The sequence below is a fragment of the Malania oleifera genome, chromosome 13, assembly GCF_029873635.1.
Source record: "Malania oleifera isolate guangnan ecotype guangnan chromosome 13, ASM2987363v1, whole genome shotgun sequence".
Lineage (NCBI taxonomy): Eukaryota > Viridiplantae > Streptophyta > Magnoliopsida > Santalales > Ximeniaceae > Malania > Malania oleifera.
In genome coordinates this window covers 70,400,400-70,424,393 of record NC_080429.1, presented here as the reverse complement: position 1 = coordinate 70,424,393, position 23,994 = coordinate 70,400,400, and the positions used below count along the sequence as shown (strand labels likewise).

Sequence of the window (23,994 nt, the reverse complement as noted above, 5' to 3'; positions counted from 1 at the left end):
TTGCAAGAAGGAAACTAAAGTACCAGGCTATTTTAACTACTTTCCACATTCACTAGAGAGATTTTAAGCTGATCACTAAAGCCATATCCATCTGTATTTGCTTATTTAATTTTTCTCTCTTTTTAAAGTGCAACTAGTAGTGCGTGGTATGTTTTTAAGAGTAAAAATTTCAATTATTACCATAGAGTAAGAGGATGTTTGGCCATCCTTCAAATTTGAGCATGCATTTCACATCATGAGTCCCTTGTTACAACCAAAATGACGTCTTCTCAGCTCACTCGCCAGAAAAGGACAGGTCCACACGTCAGGAAAATTTGAACCATGCTTGTTATTCTTCCAAGGCCGAACTTTAATCCCTTCAGAAACTAGACTTCCATAGACAGCAGCAAGCTGTGGAGGCTTTAGATCTAGTAAGATTTTATTCCGAAGAACCATTGCAAGCCGAAGTTCATTTTCTCCTTGAATTGCAGCAGCAGTTTCACCAAGAGGAAATATTACGTGCGAATTGATATACAATGCCCTAGTTTCATGTATAACATTGCTGATCTAAAAGAACAAAGAACCAGTGATGTCAAAGTATGTAGGAAGAGAAAAAAATGCATCGACTCAACTCCTTTGTTGAATAAAAAGAACATGAACAGAAGTACTAGAAAAAGGAGGTATTGTGCTTGTATAAAATCGAGACAAGAAAATATTCGTCCAGTTGATCTTAACGAGGCATACAAAACGCATCAACTATGTTTTTTTTCTTTCATTAATTAGTCAAAGTATATACGTGAATCTAATATATCACTCTATATCAATATGTTTTCTATTGTATAAATGTAGCTGACTGGATTAATATGTCAATTGCACTTCCAATCAACAAATAAATAACTGTATAAAAAAATATTTTAGAATGCCGAGAAATGAACAGCTAGGTACACTGATATTACCTGCAGAAATTCTTTCCAACCATATGGTTCAATTTGCTCCATTCGACTAATCAAACGGTTTGATCTAGCCTTCAACCGTTTAATCTTTTCTTCAGTTAATTTAGTCATATCCATAATTTTCTTATATTCTTTAAAGCCTTATGTGCGTGCAATCCTCTTCTTTAAACGTGAAACTTTGTTTCTCTGTTCCTTATAACATTCCACAGCATGAAGGTATGCTTGTGACATTTGTAAGGTCTGTCAATAAGAAGGGTAAAAAGGGGAGCCATATATTTGTTAGAGATGGAGTAGAAGACAGTCAGGAGACGACGCGTTGTTGAGTCAGAAAACTTGGTGGAATTATCTCTCCATTAATCTCTTCATTATAAACTTCCATTTGTATTGATTTTACTTAATTGTGATTTAATATTCCAAGCCTATAAAAGGAGGGCTATAGAAGATGTATATACACAGCACAGAGAGAGTGTAGAAGTGTGAGAAGCTCAGAGAGAGCTAAGAGGAAGAAGGGAGAGAGAGAGAGAGAGAGAGAGAGAGAGAGAATTGTATTGATTTATTAAAATTAAAAAAAAAAAAAACCTATTTCATAACATTCTCACACTATGTTGATGTGGGCATTTCTTGGGAGTTGTTAGAGTAAAACAACTTTTTGCTCCACCTTCTTCATTTTTTCAATTCGATAGTGGCTAGTAATCTAGTCACGGCCCTTCCTTAGGCATATGATAATCTACTAAGTGATTTTATTCATCATAAGTTAGTGATTATCACTAGCTAACTTGGCAAGAAAAATATAATAAGACACAATTCTCCTACTCTCTTTCCTTGTTACGTTAACCCATGATATCGCAAACTTGTGATGAATGTCATTTTCCTAATCTACCTTCTTGTAGCTCACCTAGAGGCTTACACTCCGCTGCCTATTATTTTTGTCATGATTCACGTGCTTATGACTTCTTGTTTTCAGTTGTCTCAAATACACATTGCTAGAAACTTTTATTGTATGCTTAGTTATAACATGAGTTAGTTTGGTAATGTTGATGTAATAAATTATTGTAGGTGTTGAGGCTTTCACCAAGGGCTCTTTTTGACCGGCATAGGAAATGAGTACTTAGGTAATCATAAAGAATAGGGAGATTTCTCTAAAAGGAAGGGATATATTTTGTGCCTTATGGCCTATTTATAGGAATAGAAACACTTTTATACATGACTAAGGAATATGTAAAGACCTAAATAGTGTTAATAGAAAAGTGTACGAGTTGGTACCAAGATATGTATACTGTTCCAAATTCATCTATGGAGTCACAAGAATGCATTGACAATCTCCATAGTTAGCTTTACATGGTTGTTAAGGTTTTACAAAGTGTTAGCTTGTAGCACACACATCAACTAGAACCAATGAGTTCAAACTAAATTTCCATCAATTATATGTTTTTTTATACATTATTTGACTTAAATCTCATCCATCTACAAATTCTTCTTTTACATGAAACTTGACTATTAATTTCTTGCATTGTTATTTCTCGATTTCAATTAATTGATTATTGTAAAACATTAAAAATAAAGTTATAGCATGCTTGATAATGGTACATTGAGAGATTTTTTTTTTTTTTTTTGAAACGGTACTTTGATGAATTAATTGGATAGCTCAAAATTTTCTTTCAAGTGGACAAATCTCATTCCTAAACAAATGGCATACACAAATTGCTTATAAGAATTAGATGTCTTTATATTTCTTAATTGATATAGTTTATTAGAAACAAAGGAGCATGTTTGACACACACAATTGATAGTTATGACTCAACCTTAATAACATCGAATTACTAGGTTATCACAAAAAAATTATTGTAAGAGATTTTCGTGAGCAATGTAATAAAAATTATACCATGGGCGTAAAGAAATTCAATCAACCTTAAAACTATCCTAACAAGTTAAAATTGTAGACTAAAGGAAAATGCAAAAAGAAAAACTAAAAACAAAAATCAAAAGCTAGAAGAAATTAAAAATATTTAGTTAATATTTATAAAATTAAAACAAATTAAAAACTTAATTTAAAAAAATAATTTTAATCTTCAAATAAAATAAAATTATAAAAATATGTTTAAAAATAATAAAATTACAAAATAATATACATTAAAAATCTTCTAACGTGTATTTTAACTTGTTTTTCAATGTGAAGGATATGTTACCATATTGGGGGCACATTCTAGCCTCCCACTATGCATGCAAGTCCCTCTTTAGATCATTTGGTTTTATACACATGCACATATACATCTATACTCATTAGTTACACAGCGGAAAATGTTTCATCTATCTATATAACATACCATACCAGAGTCTGTACAAAGTTAAGATACATGAACCCATACAATACTAAGGTATACAATCCCATAAATACCGTACATACCCCGGGTGTCTACAAAAACCATCACGACAACCCAGTTACAAAATCTCGTACCTAATCAGATACTAACGGCAGCTAGTGACACCCCTGCTTCCGATTGCTAGGATGCTAATTACAACTACCTGATGGACTTGAAAACATTGTACGTACATTCGGGGTAAGACACCTCTTAGTAAGGAAGAAAGCGGATTATATCAGTGTGTGGCATAACAGTGTCATTTTACGCAAAACATAACATTATACAATACAATATAGTACAGTTCGAAAACATTTCCATACCGTTTCAGTATTTTCACAAATTCATTTCAGTACATACGATACCCAAAACATACAATCAATGTCGTCACACTAATACGCAACTACGCTATGAAACCCGAAACTTCACGGCGATTACATTGCCAATACGATGTAGCTCACACTAGTACACAACTACTCCATGAATCCGAAGCTTCACAACGATTACATTGTCAACACGCAACTACTCCATGAAACCTGAAGCTTCACAGTGATTACATTGCCAATACAGTGTAGCTCACACCCCTCAATGACCAGCCGGGATACGTAGTGATATTTCACACCCTCGGATATAGAGCCGGACACTCTCGCCCACGATTTTCACACCGGTACATGGCGTGACGTACGGTAATTGGCCGCCACTACCCAATTTCACAAAACCTGTAATCATTTTGGAGCTCACACTCCTATACATATCAGCATACAGTAATTAGCCGCCACATAACTGTTTTAGAAAATACCTAGAACAATTACATACAACTATACATACCACACTTATTTGGTTTACGACAAATCATATCGTTTCCTAATTCAAGTATACAGTTTATACAAATATGGATAACAGTTATCTCAATAATATAGTTTAAACAAAACAAACGGTTTTCCAAACAAAGTAGAGATGATGCCCGAAATCCCCAAATTTTCTCGAAAACTATAACCCAAAAATTCCGTAATTTACCCGATAGATTTCCCCAAATAAGTTACCAAAACATACATATGATTATAGCCTACAAGCTTACCGATCCCGATTTCAAAAAGTAACTGATATAAACTAAACCCCCTTACCTTAACCCGAATTCCAACTACGAACTCTACGGTCCCCAAAATTACATATGACTTCTTGTTTTTAGTTGTCTCACATACACATTGCTAGAAAATTTTATTGTATGCTTAGTTATAACATGAATTAGTTTAGTAATAGTTAGCTTTACTGTGATCCCAAGAGGGGGGGTGAATTGGTACTTTTAAAATTTATCCCCTAGGTACTTCTCCTAACAGCAGTATATTCACAACCCTACTGTCAATCTAACACGAATAATATAAATATATAAAAAATTAAATGAAGCAGTTTAATTAATCGCACAAGCACCAGAAATCAGTAAATAAAGGGTGACACGCAGATATGTTATCAAGGTTCGGCCAACTGCCTATGTTCCCGCCTTAGCTAACCAGCACAAGGGTTATCACAATAACTTGCTCACTTAAACGGGTGGAGCGGCACCTATACAATCAGGTGAAATTATCACAGGGCTGACCTCAAACTTTACACCAATCCTTACCGGACTGGATTACCGCCCCCTCAGGCCACGCCTGGAATCTCTCAGATATACAATCAAAAGGTACAATACAGGGGTGCTTTCACGTAAAGCAGATTTGTACCACAAATTCGCACAGTATCACATACACCACATATGATTTAATAATGTAAGCTCAGTGTTGTCTAGATAGTTTAACTCTCAAAGATATTTTCTATTAGTGTAGTGAGTACGTGAGAGTATCAATAATAATCTGTGTATTTCAAAATATTCAATCAAACGTGTTCACACAAAATATCAAACAAGCCTCAATAATATCAATCAATAGAATGTCTCAATCACATGAATATATGTATGCTTGGATTGCAAGATATAAGTAATCTTTGTATTTCAGCAAATGATATAGATTTGAATGAATATTGCCACAAAGATTAATATAACACACACAAATATCTTTTCACAAGAATATCAATATGAATACCACAAGATATTTTAATACGTTTGAAAATAGTTTTGCAAGCCAAATGCAAATACAAACTTCCTAAGTTATTGCAATGATAATGCAACACTCGGAAGTTTAACAAGTTTTCTTAGGATAGGCTTATTAGAAAAGTCTCCTAAGAATACTTAGGTTATGCTCTCGTATGAAAAATCGATTCAAAGCACTTTAAACAATGAGAGCAAACCTCTAAACAATATCACTCAATGTACTTATAAATGATATAGAAGGATAGAGAAGGTAAGTTTGAGTGGATTTAGCAAGGGTATGAGAAGTAGGATGTTTTGGCTTGAGAGAGAATTTTTGAGTATATTTTCTAATTGATTCTTAATTCTCCCAATTGAAATGGTATATATAGACATACCAAAATTTTTGACCGTTGGGGACTTATTAATGATTGTTGGAAAAGTTTAATGACACTTAAACCATTTTAACCCTGTTTAAAAATTATTTATCCGCGGTAAAAATTATGGCAACCCGAGAGGTCCGGTCGACCAGAAATGTTTCAGTTGATCAGGACTCAAATGGTTCGGTCGACCAGGAGGTTTTTGAACTGAGGGCTTGGTCAACCGGAAGTGGGCGATTTCTCAAATTTTCGAGATTCGGTCGATCGGACCATTTTGAACTACCTAGTTCGGTCGACCAGACCGCTGGAAAATTTCCCAAGGACCCTCCGGTCGACTAGGTAGTTAGAGTACAAAAGTGGTCGGTCGATCGGGAGGTCAAAATGTTGACTCGTAGGTGGTTCGGTCGATTGGGGTCAAATGAACTGTAAGGGCTCGGTCGATTGGACTGTGGTCAACATGTTGACCCGGACCGGTTTTGGTCGACCAGGAGAAAATGACCTGTGTGGGTCGGTCGACCGAAAGTACAAGACTTGTACATTTTTGTCTTTTTTCAAGCATGCAATTACCTAAGTCAAATATTCAAACATATGTATGCATGAGTGAGTGTCCTAAGATCATTTTGTGTCCAAATCTAAGACACCAAAGGTCATTTCTAGGTCACTATTTGGTTTGAACTTACAGATTAAACCATGCATGTGTTGTGTGTGCTTATTACAAACCAAATAACCTCATTTACTATTACAGGCCAAATTTGCAAGAGGAATATATATAACAACACTTAATAAGAGATTTGTCTTTAGTTCTTCATTGTCTTCATGTGCATGTGTATTATGATTTTGACAGTTTTGGTTCTTACACATATTCTCAAACACCCATTAAGTATATAAAGAGTATTTGTCATAATCAAAATCGGGCGTGACCTATGGGTCAACAGTAATGTTGATGCAATAATTTATCGTAGGTGTTGAGGCTTTCACCAAGGGCTCTTTTTGACCTGCATAGGAAATGAGTACTTAGGTAACCATAAAGAATAGGGAGATGTCTCTAAAAGGAAGGGATATATTTAGTGCCTTAAGGCTTATATATAGGAATATAAACTCTTTTATACATGGCTAAGGAATATGTAAAGACCTAAATAGTGTTAATTGAAAAGTGTATAAGTTGGTACCAAGATATGTATACTATTCCAAATTCATCTACAAAGTCACAATAATGCATTGAAAAACTCCATAGTTAGCTTTACATGGTTGTTAAGCTTTCACAAAGTGTTAGCTTGTAGCACACATCAACCAGAACAAATGAGTTCACACTAAATTTCCATCAATTATATGTTTCTTTGTACATTATTTGACTTAAATCTCATCCATCTACAAATTCTTCTTTTACATGAAACTTGACTGTTAATTTCTTGCATTTCTATTTCTCGATTTCAATTAATTGATTATTGTAAAACATTAAAAATAAAGTTATAGCATGCTTGATAATGGTAGTTTGAGAGATTTTTTTTTTTTTGAAAATGTACTTTGATGACTTAATTGGATAGCTTAAAATTTTCTTTCAAGTGGACAAATCTCATTCCTAAACAAATGGCATACACAAATTGCTTATCAGAATTAGATGTCTTTATATTTCTTAATTGATATAGTTTATTAGAAACCAAGGAGCATGTTCGACACACACAATTGATAGTTATGACTCAACCTTAATAACATCGAATTAATAGGTTATCACAAAAAAATTATTGTAAGAGATTTTCGTGAGCAATGTAATAAAAATTATACCATGGGCGTAAAGAAATTCAATCAACCTTAAAAATCCAAATCACTTTTAAAAAATGAAAATCTTTTGATAATTTTTTTGTGATAAATAGCATGATTTGATAGGAACAATCTAAATATCAATATTGATTATCGTTTAAAAAAAAAAAAAAAAAAAGAGATAAAATTTTTTTGAAGGGACCCACCTTAACAAAAGATAGGCTTTGTGTAGTGGAGGGCAGCCTAGCTAAATGTTCCAAATAATAATTACTGATAGTAATAAATATATTAAAGAAATAATTAAAGGTAAATATATGCAAAGGATTCTTAAGTAGTTAATACTTACCAACTAAATAGGCCTCGAGATTATACAAGCACCGTAATTTGTGGATTTTCTTAAAAATGGAAACAGAGAGAAAAAAAGAAGCATTAAATTGCCTATTTATTAAAACAAACAATAATGGCAAGAATTAAATTACAAAAATATAACCAAAATTGCAGTAAGGGACACATTTATGTGGATAGAAGAATTAGTTAATATGATATCTTTTGAGCTTTCGGATTTTGGATGATCGAGACAATCCAACTTTACTCTCACAGATTTGCGTTTGATTCTAACAAATACTCAACGCATGCATCTCGTTCAATGCTACCGTCTTTTTGAGGGTTCAAAAGATCTGCTGTCCTCCACATTGCCCTCCTGTGAATCTGGACCTTTTCTAAGCCTCAAGTAGAGTGCAGCATTAATGACAACCTGAGAAGGAGAAAAGACTAACATGACACAGTCCATGCATTGTAATCTTTGACACATTATGACAACTTTGGTTTAGCACGAGGGATTTTATTTCAGGTCAATTTAAATTTTGTTTTCGGTTTTGAAACTGAACAACCTTGTTCCCATATAAACTGTGGCAGCATTTCAAACTTTCCCTATATTTAATGTGAATATATGTACCTACCTGCATAATTGATAAAAAATAATTCCACGTATTTATTTTGCGTTTATCCCCGCACACGTGCTTCTACCCATAATACATATATACGCGTAAGATGCATGTATAATTACTGCGTAATAAATACAACTTTAAAATAACAAAAAGGGAAAGTCAAATTACTGCCTATATATATCCCCTCATTTTGTCACTTCTCTCATCCCCTCGCAATCTCAGTATCAACATGACAAGGAAGAAGGTAAAGTTGGCATACATCACCAACGACTCGGCCAGGAAGGCGACCTTCAAGAAGAGGAAGAAGGGGCTGATGAAGAAGGTGAGCGAGCTGAGCACCCTGTGCGGCATCGACGCCTGCGCCATCATATACAGCCCCTACGACTCCAAGCCCGAGGTCTGGCCCTCCCCCGCCGGCGCCCACCGCGTCCTCTCCAAGTTCCGCAAGATGCCGGAGATGGAGCAGAGCAAGAAGATGGTGAACCAGGAGAGCTTCCTTCGCCAGCGCATCTCCAAGGCCCGCGACCAGCTCAAGAAACAGCTCAAGGAGAACCGCGAAAAGGAAGTCGCCAACCTCATGTACCGCGCTCTCGCCGGCAAAGCCTCTCTCCACGCCCTCTCCCTTCCCGACCTCCACGACCTCGGCTGGCTCCTCGACCATTACCTCAACGACATCCGCCGCCGCATGGACTCTTTTGGTTTGTCCGGCGGTAGTGGTAGCAGCGGCGGGAGTACTGGTGGTGCTGGAGAGAGTAACCATCAGCAGGACCACCTGCAGGCGGCTTCGGCCGTGGGGCTGGAGGTTGGGAATTTGGGGGCGGAGGCGATGCAGAGTCACCGGTGGCTGATGGAGCTGCTCAACTCGTCAAGCGTGAACGGGGATCAGAGTATAAACAGTCTAGGAGGGTTTGGAGGAGGCGGCGGCTCGGCGGCGACGGGAGGAGCAGGGGAGGATATGAATACGATGCTGCCGTTGATTGGGGATGCCACCAACACACACGCTGCTAACAACTTCCACAGCAGTTTCTGGTCTAGTGATTTTTAGGTTTTTTTTTTTTTTTTTTTTTTTCTCTCTTTGTATTACTTAAATTGTGAAGAGTATGATCTGAACTACCAAGTTGATAATTTTTTGTTGTGGTTTATTTGAAAATATTTTAATAAATTTTGAGTTATAATTAAAATTTTAGTGGATCAGATTTCATCCAAAGATTTGAAATAATTCATATTGTAATTCTAGAGATAAAAAATTGCACAAAAATATAATAAATAAATTGTATTTATACACATACATATTGTGCATTTCAATCTGTCCAATTGATATTTGATAATATATATAAACAAAATCATATCGTTTTCTTTTTAGTACTTAATTATTTATAAACACCTTATATATATATATATATATATATATATATATATATATATATATATATATGTAATTACTGCTATTTAATTGCACAAAAAATTTAAAGCATTTATTAATTTTTAAAGCAAGCATCATTTTAAAAAATTGATTAATGCTCAATTACCTATACTTACATATGCTTATAAATATTTTGAATAATAATAAAGATTAAATATTTCTTAATTTTTTTCTTTATTGACCTTCAATTTATTCTTATTTATATATATTGTACGTGCATTTGAGTAAAAATGTCCCATCCTTCAAGTAATAAATTATAAGACACAAAACAATCCTAACTAGTTAAAATTGGTATTATTGTCAAAAAATGCAGCAAGAAAAACTAAAAACAAAAATCAAAAGTTAGAAGAAATTAAAAATGTTTGGTTAATATTTATAAAACTAAAAACTTAATTTAAAAGACTAAATTTAATCTTCAAATAATATAATATTATAAAAATATGATTAAAAATAATAAAATTATAAAATAGTATACATTAAAAATCTTCTAACGTGTATTTTAACTTGTTTTTCAATGTTAAGGATTTGTTACCATATTGGGGGCACACTCTAGCCTTCCACTATGCATGCAAGTCCCTCTTTAGATCATTTGGTTTTATTGCTTCAATTCTATTTCCTACTTTCCCAATATACTGATAAGATTGTAGAATTTGAGATCATCCTTTCTTTTGTTATTATTGGTCACAAGATTACATGTTGTTATCATTGACCAAAATATTCGTATAAATATCAATACTATTAGTCTTTCTAAATAAGAAAACTCAATACAATCATTCAATTGACTTGCCATATTCATACGTATATATATAAACTATTGGGATATTGAATCAATCATAGAGATATAAAAAATGAATTTAATAAACTTAAAAATTCTTAATGAACCCATAATTAGAATTCATTCTCTAATATATTTTTTTAATACTTTAGTTTTTAAATTTTGAAATATTAATTAAATTTTACTAGGCAAATTTTATTCAATGACTTACGATGTTAAAGTAGAAAAAACAAAAAAAATAAATTAATAGTACGGAAATAAACAAAAGCATATTATACAAAATAACACCGATCTACCAAAATATCGTATCATAAATACCATGACATAAATCTATCGTTCAAACGATGACAACAATCACTCACTAATTTTTAATTTTGGATATTTATGGCTATTACAAGTATAAGCTATCGAAATGCACTGCACTTTCTCCCTATTTGTGGGCTTATTTTGGTATATAAAATAAGAATTCTATATTCCCAATGCTCAATTACTGCTATTTAATTGCACAAAAAATTTAAAGCATTTATTAATTTTTAAAGCAAGCATCATTTTTAAAATTTGATCAATGCTCAATTATCAATGTATCTTGCACCTGCACATGCTTATAAATATCTTGAATAATAATGGATTCCATTCACTGCATTACATGCACTCCGTAAAGAGAAACCCCAAGCATATTTTATGTGTTTATTGTGTGTTTATCAACTAATTAATTATGGGAGATTATATGTATCTAATTTAATTAATCAATATTACTTTGTCACTTGGAATGTATTCATTAATTAATTTTATATGAAAATATTATTAATTACTTATGAGAGATTGTGCATTTTATTTTTAAGAGAATTAATCTCAATCAATAATGTAATTGATTACGGCCTCTTAGTTGCATGAAACGCTCAATTCTTGGTCAATATAATGTGAACTTTCTTCTCACTATGCATAATAGAAAATCAAACCTAAATAAATGCTCTAAAGTTTCGCCCTCAATCCAACAAAGCGAACAAACATAAGGGAATTAAAAATATCTCCAATTAAATTGTACTTCCATAAGTTGGAAATCTTAGAATTCGAATTTTAGGTTTGGATTTGTATGAACTTGAATAAAATGTAATGTAAACTTTGATGGATCTAAAGGACTCATATGAGATCTAGAGTTTCGAGAAAAAAAAAAAAAAAAAACCGACAAAAGCTAAGTGCCAAAAATACTTTTTCTTGTTTTGAAATTTTCTTGTTTTGATAATAATAATATTGTTGCTATTGTTGTAAACAGTGAATTGGACATTAAACTGAGGGAAAGGCCGAATGTCAAGTATAGGTAGCTCTATCTTTAATACATTCCATTAATTGCATTATATGCAATCCATTAATAGAACCCCCAAAGGAAATTTTGTACAATCCAAAATGGGCTAGCCATTAAATCCTTAATTCTTTTAGTTCATTGGTGCTAATCCGTTAATAGAACCCCCGAAGGAAATTTCGTACAATCCAAAATGGGTTAGCCATTAAATCCTTAATTCTTTTAGTTCATTGGTGTTAAATCAAATATACCTAAAAATTCTATTTGGTTAATTAATGATCTGGTTGTATCCCATTGAATTAATCAGCAATACTTTTGCTCACCTGATCTGTATTCATTATGATAGATTATACCTATTTGATTTAATTAATCAACATTACTTTGCCTAAAGCTAATGAATTAATTACGACACACTATACATTTTAATTTTAATTTATTCGTAAGTAAAAGCTTTAATCTCGGTCAATAATGCAATTGATTATGATCCCTTAATTGCATGAAATACTCAATTTTTCATCGTAAACTTTCATCATAAAATGTTTTTGTTATTTATAAATTTCAAATGAATTTCACACTATGCATTTTAAATTTCTTTAACAAATCTTCGTTGTACTTTTCTTGATTGAGAGAGAGAATTTTCTTTTGACGGCTTAGGTTTACCAACTTTTTTAGATTGATTCAAAACTCATAAGATGAGTATTTGGTCATGTTCCCTTTTTTTTTTTTGAAGTATTTATTTTATAGTTTATTATATAAATAATAGTTTACCAATTCTCACCGAGGGTTGGTCGAAGTGGGCATGCTACTAGATTTCCTAGTAATAAGAGGTTTTGGGTTTAATTTCGCATGAAGGCAATGCCTTCATTTATCATAGTTATTAGGCCAATCACATTTAGAAAATGATCAAATCAAACTACCATATTAATAATTTTTTTTCTTCAAATTTTTAAATATTTTAATATATTTTAAGCTTTAATTAAAATTTTAGTAGATCATATTCCATAGGGTACTTAGAGAAGTACTATGGTGGGTTTAAAAAAAAAAAAAAAAAGGTGTACATAGTAGGTATATTGATGTCATTAAGGATATGTACGATGGAGTAATGACTAATGTAAGTGTAGTGATTCCAAAAAATAAAAAAACTAAAAATTAAAAATAATAAATAATAAATAATAAATAATAAATAAATAAATGAATCAATAAATAATTAAATTAAATTAAATTAAATTTTTATAAAAATTAATTAAAATAATTAAATATTTTATTATTAATTAAATTATATAATATAATATAATAATATAATATATTATGTTATATATATATATATATATATATATATATATATATATATATATATAAATATATAATTTAACAATCCTTCCTGAAGAGTCAGGAAGGATTAAAAGATTTTAAAATCTAGAGAAGACTCACGCCCCCCATGGAATTCTCCTATGCAGCCCCCCTCCGTCTCCGTCTCTCTATCTCTCTCTCTCTCTCTCAATTTCTCGACGAATTTGCGACGAATCGGGACGGAAGGGTCGTTGGATTCTTGGTTCCGCTGCCGACATTTTTACTGGAACAGATTTGTTGTGGAAGCGGTTTAGGTACTATTCCTAGGATAAGGCAATTTTTTTTTAATTTTTCAATTTTTCTTTAAATTATTCGTTAAATCGACGATCGAACACCACCATGTGGTCCTAGTCGCGATTGTCGTCATTTTGACGTAGGTAAACTTCCAATTGAGGTTTTCTAAACCCCACTCCAAAGTGAGAGTGAGATTTGAAAAATTTGACAAATTGGTTGTATTTGCGGGTATAACTATTTATTTGGAAGATTATGACCCTAAGAAATATTTAAATAGTATTTTATTTAGGAATAATTTAATGGAACTAGGGTTTTTGAATCAGGGTCCGGGTGAGCACCACGGGCATCTGTGTGGAATTCCTGTCAGTGTAGTTCGAGAATTGAGGCAAGGGGGAAATTTATATATTAAATCAGGTTTTTCATAAATTAAAAAGAATGATGTGTTACTTACGTATATATATGCTTTTATGTAGATTTAAAATGCCAACCATGTAAAACCATGTTTTTGAGCTTAGGAATACTTATATAACTATATAAGTATTTTTCTGATGAATTATGTAAATGAATTAAGTAAATGGAAGAAAGTGAAAAGTATTTTTCTAGTATATGAATGTTAAGTGTGGGTTGGCTTATTTTTAGGCAATTTATGAATTTTATGCTAAATTCTGTGGCATGAGTAAATATGAATGTTGTGTGGAAATATGATATACGTATAAGATGTATGATATTCAGGAAATGAACTAAGTATGAAAATGTTATATGAAATATGCTACTTGTGTGTGTTAATGCAACTATGTAAACAACTGAAATATACTGGGTAAAATAGCTGAAAGATGTTGGGTAAATATATGACAGCTAAAAAATGTTTGGTAAAACAGCTGAAAGATGTTGGGTAAAACTGCTGAAAGATGTTGAGTAAATGTATGACAGCCGAAAAATGTTAGGTAAAACAGCTGAAAGATGTTGGGTAAAACAATTGAAAGATGATGGATATGAAATGAAATGAAATGAAAATAGAAATGAATGAAATAGAAATGAAATGTGAAATGTGAACAATGTAAAATGAGAAAGAGTCACGTCAAGTGAAATGAAATGAAAATAAAAAGGTGAAAATATGAACAGCTAAGAGATGTAGAATGATGGCAAACAAAATAATGTATTATAGTATTATAAGTATCTATGCTAGTAGAACATGCTACGTTTGGGCGAGACAAACTCTTTGCCCGAGGGCTTGCTGAGAAAGGCGAGTGCCCTGGTTGTATCAAGTGTAGCAATAGACTACATAACGTGCTAGGGTAGAGGGAAACTACTTGTATGGGCGAGTAGATTTCCTTAGTCTTGTGAGCCTTCGCCGGTAAACTTTTGTATGAATTGAGTGAGTACGAGATTAATTTATCATTTGATGGCTTACTGAGTAAGGTGAGTGCCCTAATATGTTTCTATTGTGACCTTTGGATTGCCTAATGTATCAGAGTAGAGGGGTGCTACTTGTATGGGCGGGTAATCACCCCTATCCTTAGATAATCTCATGGGTAAAATATCTTACTTGTGTTTGAATAGGATCAGAAAATGATTTCAGAAATTAGGTCAACGATTTTCAAATGTTAAATACTATGTTGATTATAAACTCATGTTGGCTACACACTGTTTTAATATATTGTTTCTTCCTTTACTGAGATGTGTCTCACCCGAATATAAATGTATTTTTTTTTCAGGACCTCCTCAAGATTGAGCTTAGAGAGCTCGAGATTTTATAGTACTTTTGGAGGAAAAAAGGTATAATTTTGATAATATTTTGGGATGTAGGTATCTTATGTTTTATGTTTTAAGTCTTCTAAATAATGGATGGTTGTGAAACATACTGGTGATTGTGAATACTAGAGGTGTAGGTTATGTTTTGGAGATATGTATTTATGTGAATACAGATGGATATATGATGTATGTTAGAATGTAGATGGATGTAGAAAACTCTGATGTTATAATTGTTGAAAGATTTTAGTTATATTTTCCGCTACATAAATGATATTAGCATGTGGATTATTAGGTAAATGAAGGGATTAGTATTACTCTGAGCCCACTTAGGGGGGGTTAGGGCGTTACAGATGGTATTAGAGCAATGTCCAGCCAGAAGTGTGATTAATTACACATCGCCTAGATATAGATATGTTGGAGTATTAGGTTAGAGATGATTTATACTAGAGTATAGGAATGAGTTAGGATGAAAAATAAGAGATGGGTAGGTTAGGTGTTGAGAAGTAGGTTTGGTGTAGGGAAGTATAAGATTTTGTCTTATAGTTTGGAGGCAGAAATCCCTTGGCGAACTTCTGTGATTTTCTGATTCAGTTGACGATCTCAGAAAACCGTGGCAAATCCAACGACGGTGATGTTTCCTAGCCGTGAGACTAGTCCTTATATGGGGAACTTGGATATATGTTGGATTTAAATTATATAATTGTGTTGTTGGGATTATGATATGAGGTTTATATCTTTTTCTTGTCCTATTTTTAGGATGGATCCTAGAGATGAGGACGTAGAGGTAGAAGGAAGGGATGATTCGGAGACCTCCAGTGAAAAGGAAATTGATACATCTATGATGTTGAAGAGGAATAGCCCAGTAAGTCAGGGTAGAAATGAGAAAGGATTCTAGAGAACAAAACAACCCAACTGCAGATAAGGGCAGTAGCATCAAGGAATTTATGAAGTTGAACCCTCCTACTTTTGAAGGGGGACCTGATCCGGTGATTGCAGAGAACTAGGTTCAACAAATAGAAGAGATATTGGAAGTACTTGACTGCACAGACGAGAATAAGGTCCGTTATGCTGCATTCAAGATGACTGGAGAGGCAAAGCGCTGGTGGCTTTCTGTGAAGCTGCTAGAGAATCAGAGGGTAGTAAAAATAGTTCTTACTTGGTAGAGATTCAAGGAACTGTTCTTTGACAGGTATTTTCCTTCATCTATCAGAGAGGAAAAGATTGAAGAATTTACTAATCTGACACAGGGGAATATGACGGTCGGTGAATATGCGTCCAAGTTTGTTGAATTGTCATGTTTTGCTCCATTTTTTATCCCTAATGAAGTAAGGAAGGCCAGGAAATTTGAAAAAGGCCCGAGGCGCAGAATTTATGAGTTAGTGGTGGGGTTTCAGGTTCAGAATTTTTCAGATTTGGTTGATAAGGCTTCGGTGCTGGAAAAGAGCATCTAAAGCAGTACATAGCCTATAGAGCAGAAGAAGAGGCCTGCACCATCTAGTTTCCAAGCTAAGATCAGTCAGGGGTCAGGGAAGAAAGGAAAAGATGCAGTGGGTCCCGGTTATCAGGGTAATCAGTCCTACCCCGTGTGTCAAACATGTAACAAGAGGCATATGGGAGAATGCTGGTTTCGGATTCCTACCTGTTTCAGGTACAGTAAACCAGGGCATGTTAAAAAGAATTGTCGGGAACTGTTGCATGTAGTGCCTGCACAGAATCAGGATCAAGGAAAACAGCCAATACCACTTGACAGAGGTGGTCCAGCACGAGTTTACTCGTTGATCCAGCCTGAGCCAGAGAATGCTAGAGGGGCAAGTATGAATTCATGTTTAAGATAATGATGATCGTATTTAATTTTAGATGATATAGCAGTTTATTTGGTGATATAAACTAAACTGCATGAGTTAATAAATATTAGTGATGTGAAAAGATGATTAGTTAGTAAAATTTCGAGGACGAAATTCTTTTTAAGGAGGGGAGAATGTAGTGATTCCAAAAAATAAATAATAATAATAAATAAATAAATAAATAAATCAATCAATCAATCAATAATTAAATTAAATTAAATTAAAATTTTAAAAAATTAATTAAAATAGTTAAATATTTTATTATTAATTAAATAATATAATATAATAAGATATTATGTTTTATATATATATATATATATATATATATATATATATATATATATATATATAATTTAACAATCCTTCCTGAAGAGTCAAGAAGAATTGAAAGATTTTAAAATCCAGAGAAGACTCACGGCCCCCTGGAATTCTCTTGCGCAGCCTCCCTCCGTCTTCATCTCTCTCTCTCTCTCAATTTCTCGACGGATTTGTGGCGGATCGGGAAACAGAAGGTGTTGTTGGATTCCTAGTTCCACTGTCGACATTTCTACTGTAGCAGATTTGTCGTGGAAGTGGCTTAGGTACTATTCCTGAAGTAAGGCAATTTTTTCTTAATTTCATAATTTTTCTTTAAATCAGCCATTAAATCGACGATCGGACACCACCGTATGGTCTTAGTCGCGATTGTTATCATGTTGACGTAGGTAAACTTCCAATTGGGGTTTTCTAGGTCTCACTCCAAAGTGAGAGTGGGATTTGAGAAATTTGACAAATTGGTTATATTTGCGAGTATAACTATTTATTTGAAAAATTATGGCCCTAAGAAATATTTAAATAGTATTTTATTTAGGAATAATTTAATGGAATTAGGGTTTTTGAATCAACGTCCGGGTGAGCGCCGCTGGCATTTGTGTGGGATTTCTGTCGGTGTAGTTCGAGAATTTAGGTAAGAGGGAAATTTATATATTAAATCAGGTTTTTCATGAATTAAAAAGAATGATGTGTTACTTACGTATATGTATATGTATATATATATATATATATATATATATATATATATATATATATATATATATATATAGATGCTTTTATGTGGATTTAAAATGTCAATCATGTAAAACTATGTTTTTGAGCCTAGGAATGCTTATATAGTTATGTATATGTGAAAGTAAACGGAAGAAAGTGAAAAGTAATTTTCTGATGAATTATATAAGAAATTAAAGGTATTTTCTAGTATATGAATGTTAAGTGTGGGTTCGCTTATTTTCAGGCAATTTATGAATTTTATACTAAATTGTGTGGCATGAGTAAATATGAATACTGTGTGGAAATATGATACATGTATGAGATGTATGATATTCAAGAAATGAACTAAGTATGAAAATGTTATATGAAATATGCTGCTTGTGTGTGTGTTAATGCAACCATATAAACAGTTGAAATATGTTGGGTAAAACAGCTGAAAGATGTTGGGTAAATGTATGACAGCTGAAAAATGCTGGGTATGAAATGAAAATGGAAATAAATGAAATAGATATGAAATGTGAAATGTGAATAATGTAAAATGAGGAAGAGCCACATAAAGTGAAACGAAATGAAAAGTAAAAAGTGAAAACATGAATAGCTGAGAGATGCAGAATAATGGCAAACAAAATAATGTATTATGGTATTATAAGTATCTATGCGAGTAGAACATGTTACGTTTGGGCGAGGCAAACTCTTCGTCCGAGGGCTTGCTGAGAAAGGCGAGTGCCTTGGTTGTATTAGGTGTAGTAGTAGACTACATAACGTGCTAGGGCAGAGGGAAACTACTTGTATGAGCGGGTAGATTTCCCTAGTCTTGTGAGCCTTCGCCGATAAACTTTTGTATGAATTGATTGAGTACGAGATTAATTTATCACTTGAGGGCTTACTGAGTAAGGTGAGTGCCCTGATATGTTTCTGTTGTGACCTTTGGGTTGCCTAATGTATCAGAGTAGAGAGGTGCTACTTGTATGGGCGGGTAATCACCCTCATCCTTAGGTAATCTCGTAGGTAAAATATATTACTTGTGTTTGAATAGGATCAGAAAATGATTTTAGAAATTATGTCAATGATTTTCAAATGTTAAATATTATGTTGATTATAAACTCATGTTGGTCACACACTGTTTTAATATATTGTTTCTTCCCTTACTGAGATGTGTCTCACCCGAATATAACTGTATTTTTTTTCAAGACCTCCTCGAGATTGAGCTTAGAGAGCTTGAGATTTTATAGTACTTTTGGAGAAAAAAAGGTATAATTTTGATAATATTTTGGGATGTAGATATTTTATGTTTTATGTTTTAAGTCTTCTGAATAATGGATGGTTGTGAAATATACTGGTGTTTGTGAATACTGGAGGTCTAGGTTATGTTTTGGAGATAAGTATTTTTATGACTACAGATAAAAGTATGATGTATGTTAGAATGTAGATGGATGTAGAAAACTTTGATGTTATATTTGTTGAAAGATTTTAGTTATGTTTTCCGCTGCATAAATGATATTAGCATGTGGATTATTGGGTAAATGAAGGGATTAGTAGCACTCCGGGCCCACTTAGGAGGGTCGGGGCATTATAGTAAGGATTATATATGGAGAAACTAGAGAATTTCCAATCACCATTATGTACATCAAGGATCTACCTCGAACCGTTATCTTTTTGGTTTAGTGATGGACCAACTGACTAAAAACATTCAAAATGAGGTGTCATGGTATATGTTATTTGCAGATGATATTGTATTGATTGATAAAACTAGGGGCAAAGTAGAGACTAACTTTGAATTATGGAGAGAAGCTTTAGAATCTAAAGGCTTTATGATAAGCATAAATAAGATAGAATATATGGAAATATAATTTTAGTAATGATCGAAAGAATATTGAAGACAGTTAAAATTGATGATGAAGAATACATAGCACTTGTAGGTTTTGATACCTTAGATCTATTATGCAACCTGAAAGAGAAATTGAAAATGATGTGATGCATAAAGTGAAAAGTATGTTTTGTGATCGTAGAATACCCTTAAAATTAAAAAAGGAAAGTTTTATAGGACGACTATACGACCAGCTATGCTATATGAATCAAAATGCTAGGCAACGAAAAAACAGAATATTAAAAATGTAAAAGTTGCCAAGATGAGAATGCTTAGATGGATTAGTGGCATAACACTGAAAGATAAATTAAAAAAAGAACATATTCATGATAAGTTAGGTGTAACTCCAATAGAAGATAAGATAAGGGAGGGACGACTTAGATGGTTTGGGCACTTGCAACGTAGGTCATATAGTGCACCAGTGAGGAAGAGTGAGTTAGTTACTATGGGGGGTTATAGAAGGGGTAGGGCTAAACCTAAAATAACTTGGAATGAGATACTGAATAAGGATTTAATAACCCTACATTTGTAAAAAAAAATGGTCCATAATCGCATAAATTGGCGGTAAATGACTCATATAGTCGACCCCATCTAGTGGGACTTAAGACTTAGTTTTGTTGTTGTTGTTGTTGTTTATATTTCATCCATAGATCTATCATAATTCATGTTATTGTGATGTAATTTTAAAGAAAGAAAAGGTGCAAAAAAACACAATTAATGAATAAATATTAATTATGTACATGTGTAGTGCAAAAAAATCATATCATTTTCTTTTTGCTACTTGGTCATGTGCATGTTATTAAGTAAGGTCAAATTTACTAATGACAATGAATGGACTATTCTATATATGCACAGCTAATTTTATCCGAACCTTATATAGCCAAACGGGCATTAAATTCTAAATTTTTAAAATAATTTTGAGAGAATTTTTGAAAATTTCCAAATTTTAATAAATGGAATTGTCATTTTTCCTTTTGAAAATTGGTAAATTTTTTGGTTAAATCAAAGATGCCCTCTATGGTCTTTCTTTATATTGCTACTCTCGCCTAGTATTCTAACTATCGTCCCCCCCCCCCCCCCCAACACTCCCGACAATAAATTGTATTTTTGCATCCTTTTATATCATGTCACAAATTTTATATATTCCAATTAAATACATCAAAAATACAAAAAAATGAAAATAAAAAAATACAAAAAAAGGAAAAGCAGCTTCTGGCTCATCTTTGGATCTTCAAGCCTACTCTTCTAGGATCCTTGCACTTGCGCACACAAAACCCAAATTTAAATCACTCTTAGCCCAAAAAAAAGTAGGTAGGCCCAAATTCCTTTGAGCCCAACTGTCCCTGGCCTTTCCTATCTTTACCTCACCCTCCAGTCACCCTAGAATTCCCCTTTGCAGCCATTACCATTGTTGCCCTTACAAACAAGCACCCTATTCGACTACCCATATAGCTAGGCCTGGCAAAATGGGGGACCCTCCAGTCACCCTATTCCGCTTTACGATCCGACCCGTTTTCAATCCACCCAGACCTGACCTGTGAACTCGTTTTGCCACCCCTACCTGTAGCAGCTACCCTACCCTCTATATTGCCTGCAGTAGCTTGGCAGCAAATATGGCTACCCAAGAAACCCAATCCATGTTTGAAAATAGGGAAATTAGGGGGGCAATCAAAGGATTTGCTTTCTATTTTTGGCCTATAAATGGAGAGGCTGAGAGAAAGGAAAAGGGAAGGGAGAAGTAAAAAAAATTGGAGATCATAGAGAGCCACTTGGGTAGTAAGGAGGAGAGGAAAAGAGTGAGAATCGAGAGTGAAGGGACCTATTCACAAGTAGAGGAAATTCAACCGATAGAGAGAATAAAGGAGGAGGAGTGGAAGACTCACAAGTATAATTTGCCTATTCTATCTTTAATTTACATATCCTGGCATGAAGAGGTTTGTTTGAGTTAACATTTAGTTACTCGATTTTGGACTAAGTTATGGGTAGGATAAATAAATCTAAATGGAAAACTGGTTGTAGAAATGTTGTGATGCATTGAATAGGTTTGGGAGTTGTGATAAATCATATGAATGTGCACCACAGAATATTGAACTTGTTTTATGGATTTTGGCATAATGGTTGTGAATGGAAAAACCTTGAGTTTCACAATTGATTGATTCTAGGACCAGGTGTTTAACTGCATAATTGATCGGTGCATTTTGAGTGAAGCTAGAACACACTTGGTCATCTAAGTGACATTCGTTTTTTGTTTTTTTTGTTTTAGGGGGGGTGATTAGTAGAAAATCATACCAAATGAAGTATTCATATAGAAAGGCAATGAAGATTAATTTGAAAAATTAAATGTAGTTAAGGGCTTATAATGTATTCAAACTAGGAAATTTTGATATTTTAGAAATTCCATAGATTAATTTTTTTATTGCTAAAATTTTTATTTTTCAATGCTATTGAATTAATAATAATTGTCGCGACGTTCCCAGGCGGAACGAAGCGAATGAAAAGTGAATTTAAATTTTCATGAAAAATGGTGTAATGGAGTGCCACTAACCTTTTAGTGTGGTTAGAACACTTGATTACTACCCAATTAAGGGTAGAATTGGTCTACGTTATCAGAGATGGGCTCGGGAATACGGGTACGCGAGGGGAAGGTATTCGCACCCCCTACGCGGCCGTTCTTACGAACGGTACCAAATTATTCAAAAATTATTCCAAAATTAATTTAATAAGCCTTTAAAATTACTCCCTTTTTAAAATTGTAAAACAAATACCAGAAAAAAAATAACATATAGGTATTCCCTTAGAATCGGGGCATATCATTTATCGAAAAGTTCAATGCCCTTCTTTGCAATCTTTGAGATTGGAAAATCGAGAAAATAGGTTTTTACAAAAAATTACTCCCAGGTATTTTGAAATTTATAGGATTTTTTTTAAGGAAGGAAAATTGACATTTTTGAAACCTTGGGAGGTTTTGGGTTTATTCGGGGTAAAAATGATTTCTTGGACCTTGAAAATGTTTTTGTGATTTTTTCTAAGTGTGAAAACATTTTTGTGACTTTTATGATTTTTCAATATTTTTCCTGAACTTCAAAATAGTACAAATAAAATTAAGACAAAACTCATAGAAGTCAAAGTTTGAAAATATTTTTGGAATTTTTCCTAAAAAACTATTGTGATTTTTTTTTTTGGCATTTTATGATTTTTTATGGGTTTTTTTTTTTTGAATTATTAGACGTTTAAAGGAAAGAAAAAAAAATCACAAACGTTGAGAATATTTATATTGAACTGAATTAAAATATACTAGAATATAATTGATAAAATACCAATACCGCATAATGATTGCGGGTATGTGGTAGTGAACCCTGATTGATAGTTATGATATTGAGCACTGTACCGTTGTTAGTGGTGTTAGTGCAACAACACGGACTCTTGGAGCATGTTGCATGATAATCGACTGTGCCATTTTGTAGGGTTGTTGGGGCCCCTAAGTCCAGATCAGGGTTATAGGCCGGCTAGTCGTACTACAGATGCGATATGTGATATGATACTTTGATCTAACCGGGTCGGCCAACCGCGGTTAGATTCAGCCTTCGGGCAGCACAATCTTGACCATGGGGGGAAGCATGGCATGGATAGAAAGATCCTTAGGGTGGCCATGAGTTGTAGACGCGATGTTGGTATTTGATACCGAGGATACTCATGAGCTGGAAAGTAAAATGGAAACGAAAAGTGAAAGAATAATAAAATTGGCTAAAATAAGAAATGAAATAAAGAATGGAAATTGAGAAATAAAGAATGACAAAATTGAGAAATGAAACCGTGTGAGTTAATAATATTAATAATTGAGGCGAAGTAAAACTCTACGTCTAAGGGCTTACTGAGTAAGGTGAGTGCCCTGATAGGTATCAGATGTGGTTATATCTGGTTGCATAACGTGTTAGGGTAGAAGAAAGCTACCTGTATGGGCGAGTAACCTTCCCTATTCTCAGGAATTTC

General features: G+C 33.4%; 2 protein-coding genes across 2 annotated transcripts; one reads left to right on the top strand and one right to left on the bottom strand.

Annotated features, from left to right (window-relative positions):
* Window positions 1-228: 228 nt before the first annotated feature.
* Window positions 229-8,451, bottom strand: LOC131145891 (DExH-box ATP-dependent RNA helicase DExH15 chloroplastic-like). Its single transcript, XM_058095071.1, has 4 exons — window positions 8,446-8,451; window positions 8,183-8,240; window positions 936-1,072; window positions 229-546 (listed from the first exon to the last, which is right to left on the bottom strand). The coding sequence occupies exons 1-4, from the start codon at window positions 8,449-8,451 to the stop codon at window positions 229-231; spliced, it is 519 nt and encodes a 172-aa protein (XP_057951054.1).
* Window positions 8,452-8,656: 205 nt separating this feature from the next.
* LOC131145890 (agamous-like MADS-box protein AGL8) lies at window positions 8,657-17,102 on the top strand. The gene is made up of 4 exons (XM_058095070.1): window positions 8,657-9,462; window positions 16,024-16,129; window positions 16,272-16,426; window positions 16,916-17,102. The coding sequence occupies exons 1-4, from the start codon at window positions 8,663-8,665 to the stop codon at window positions 17,100-17,102; spliced, it is 1,248 nt and encodes a 415-aa protein (XP_057951053.1). The 5' UTR covers window positions 8,657-8,662.
* Window positions 17,103-23,994: the final 6,892 nt, after the last annotated feature.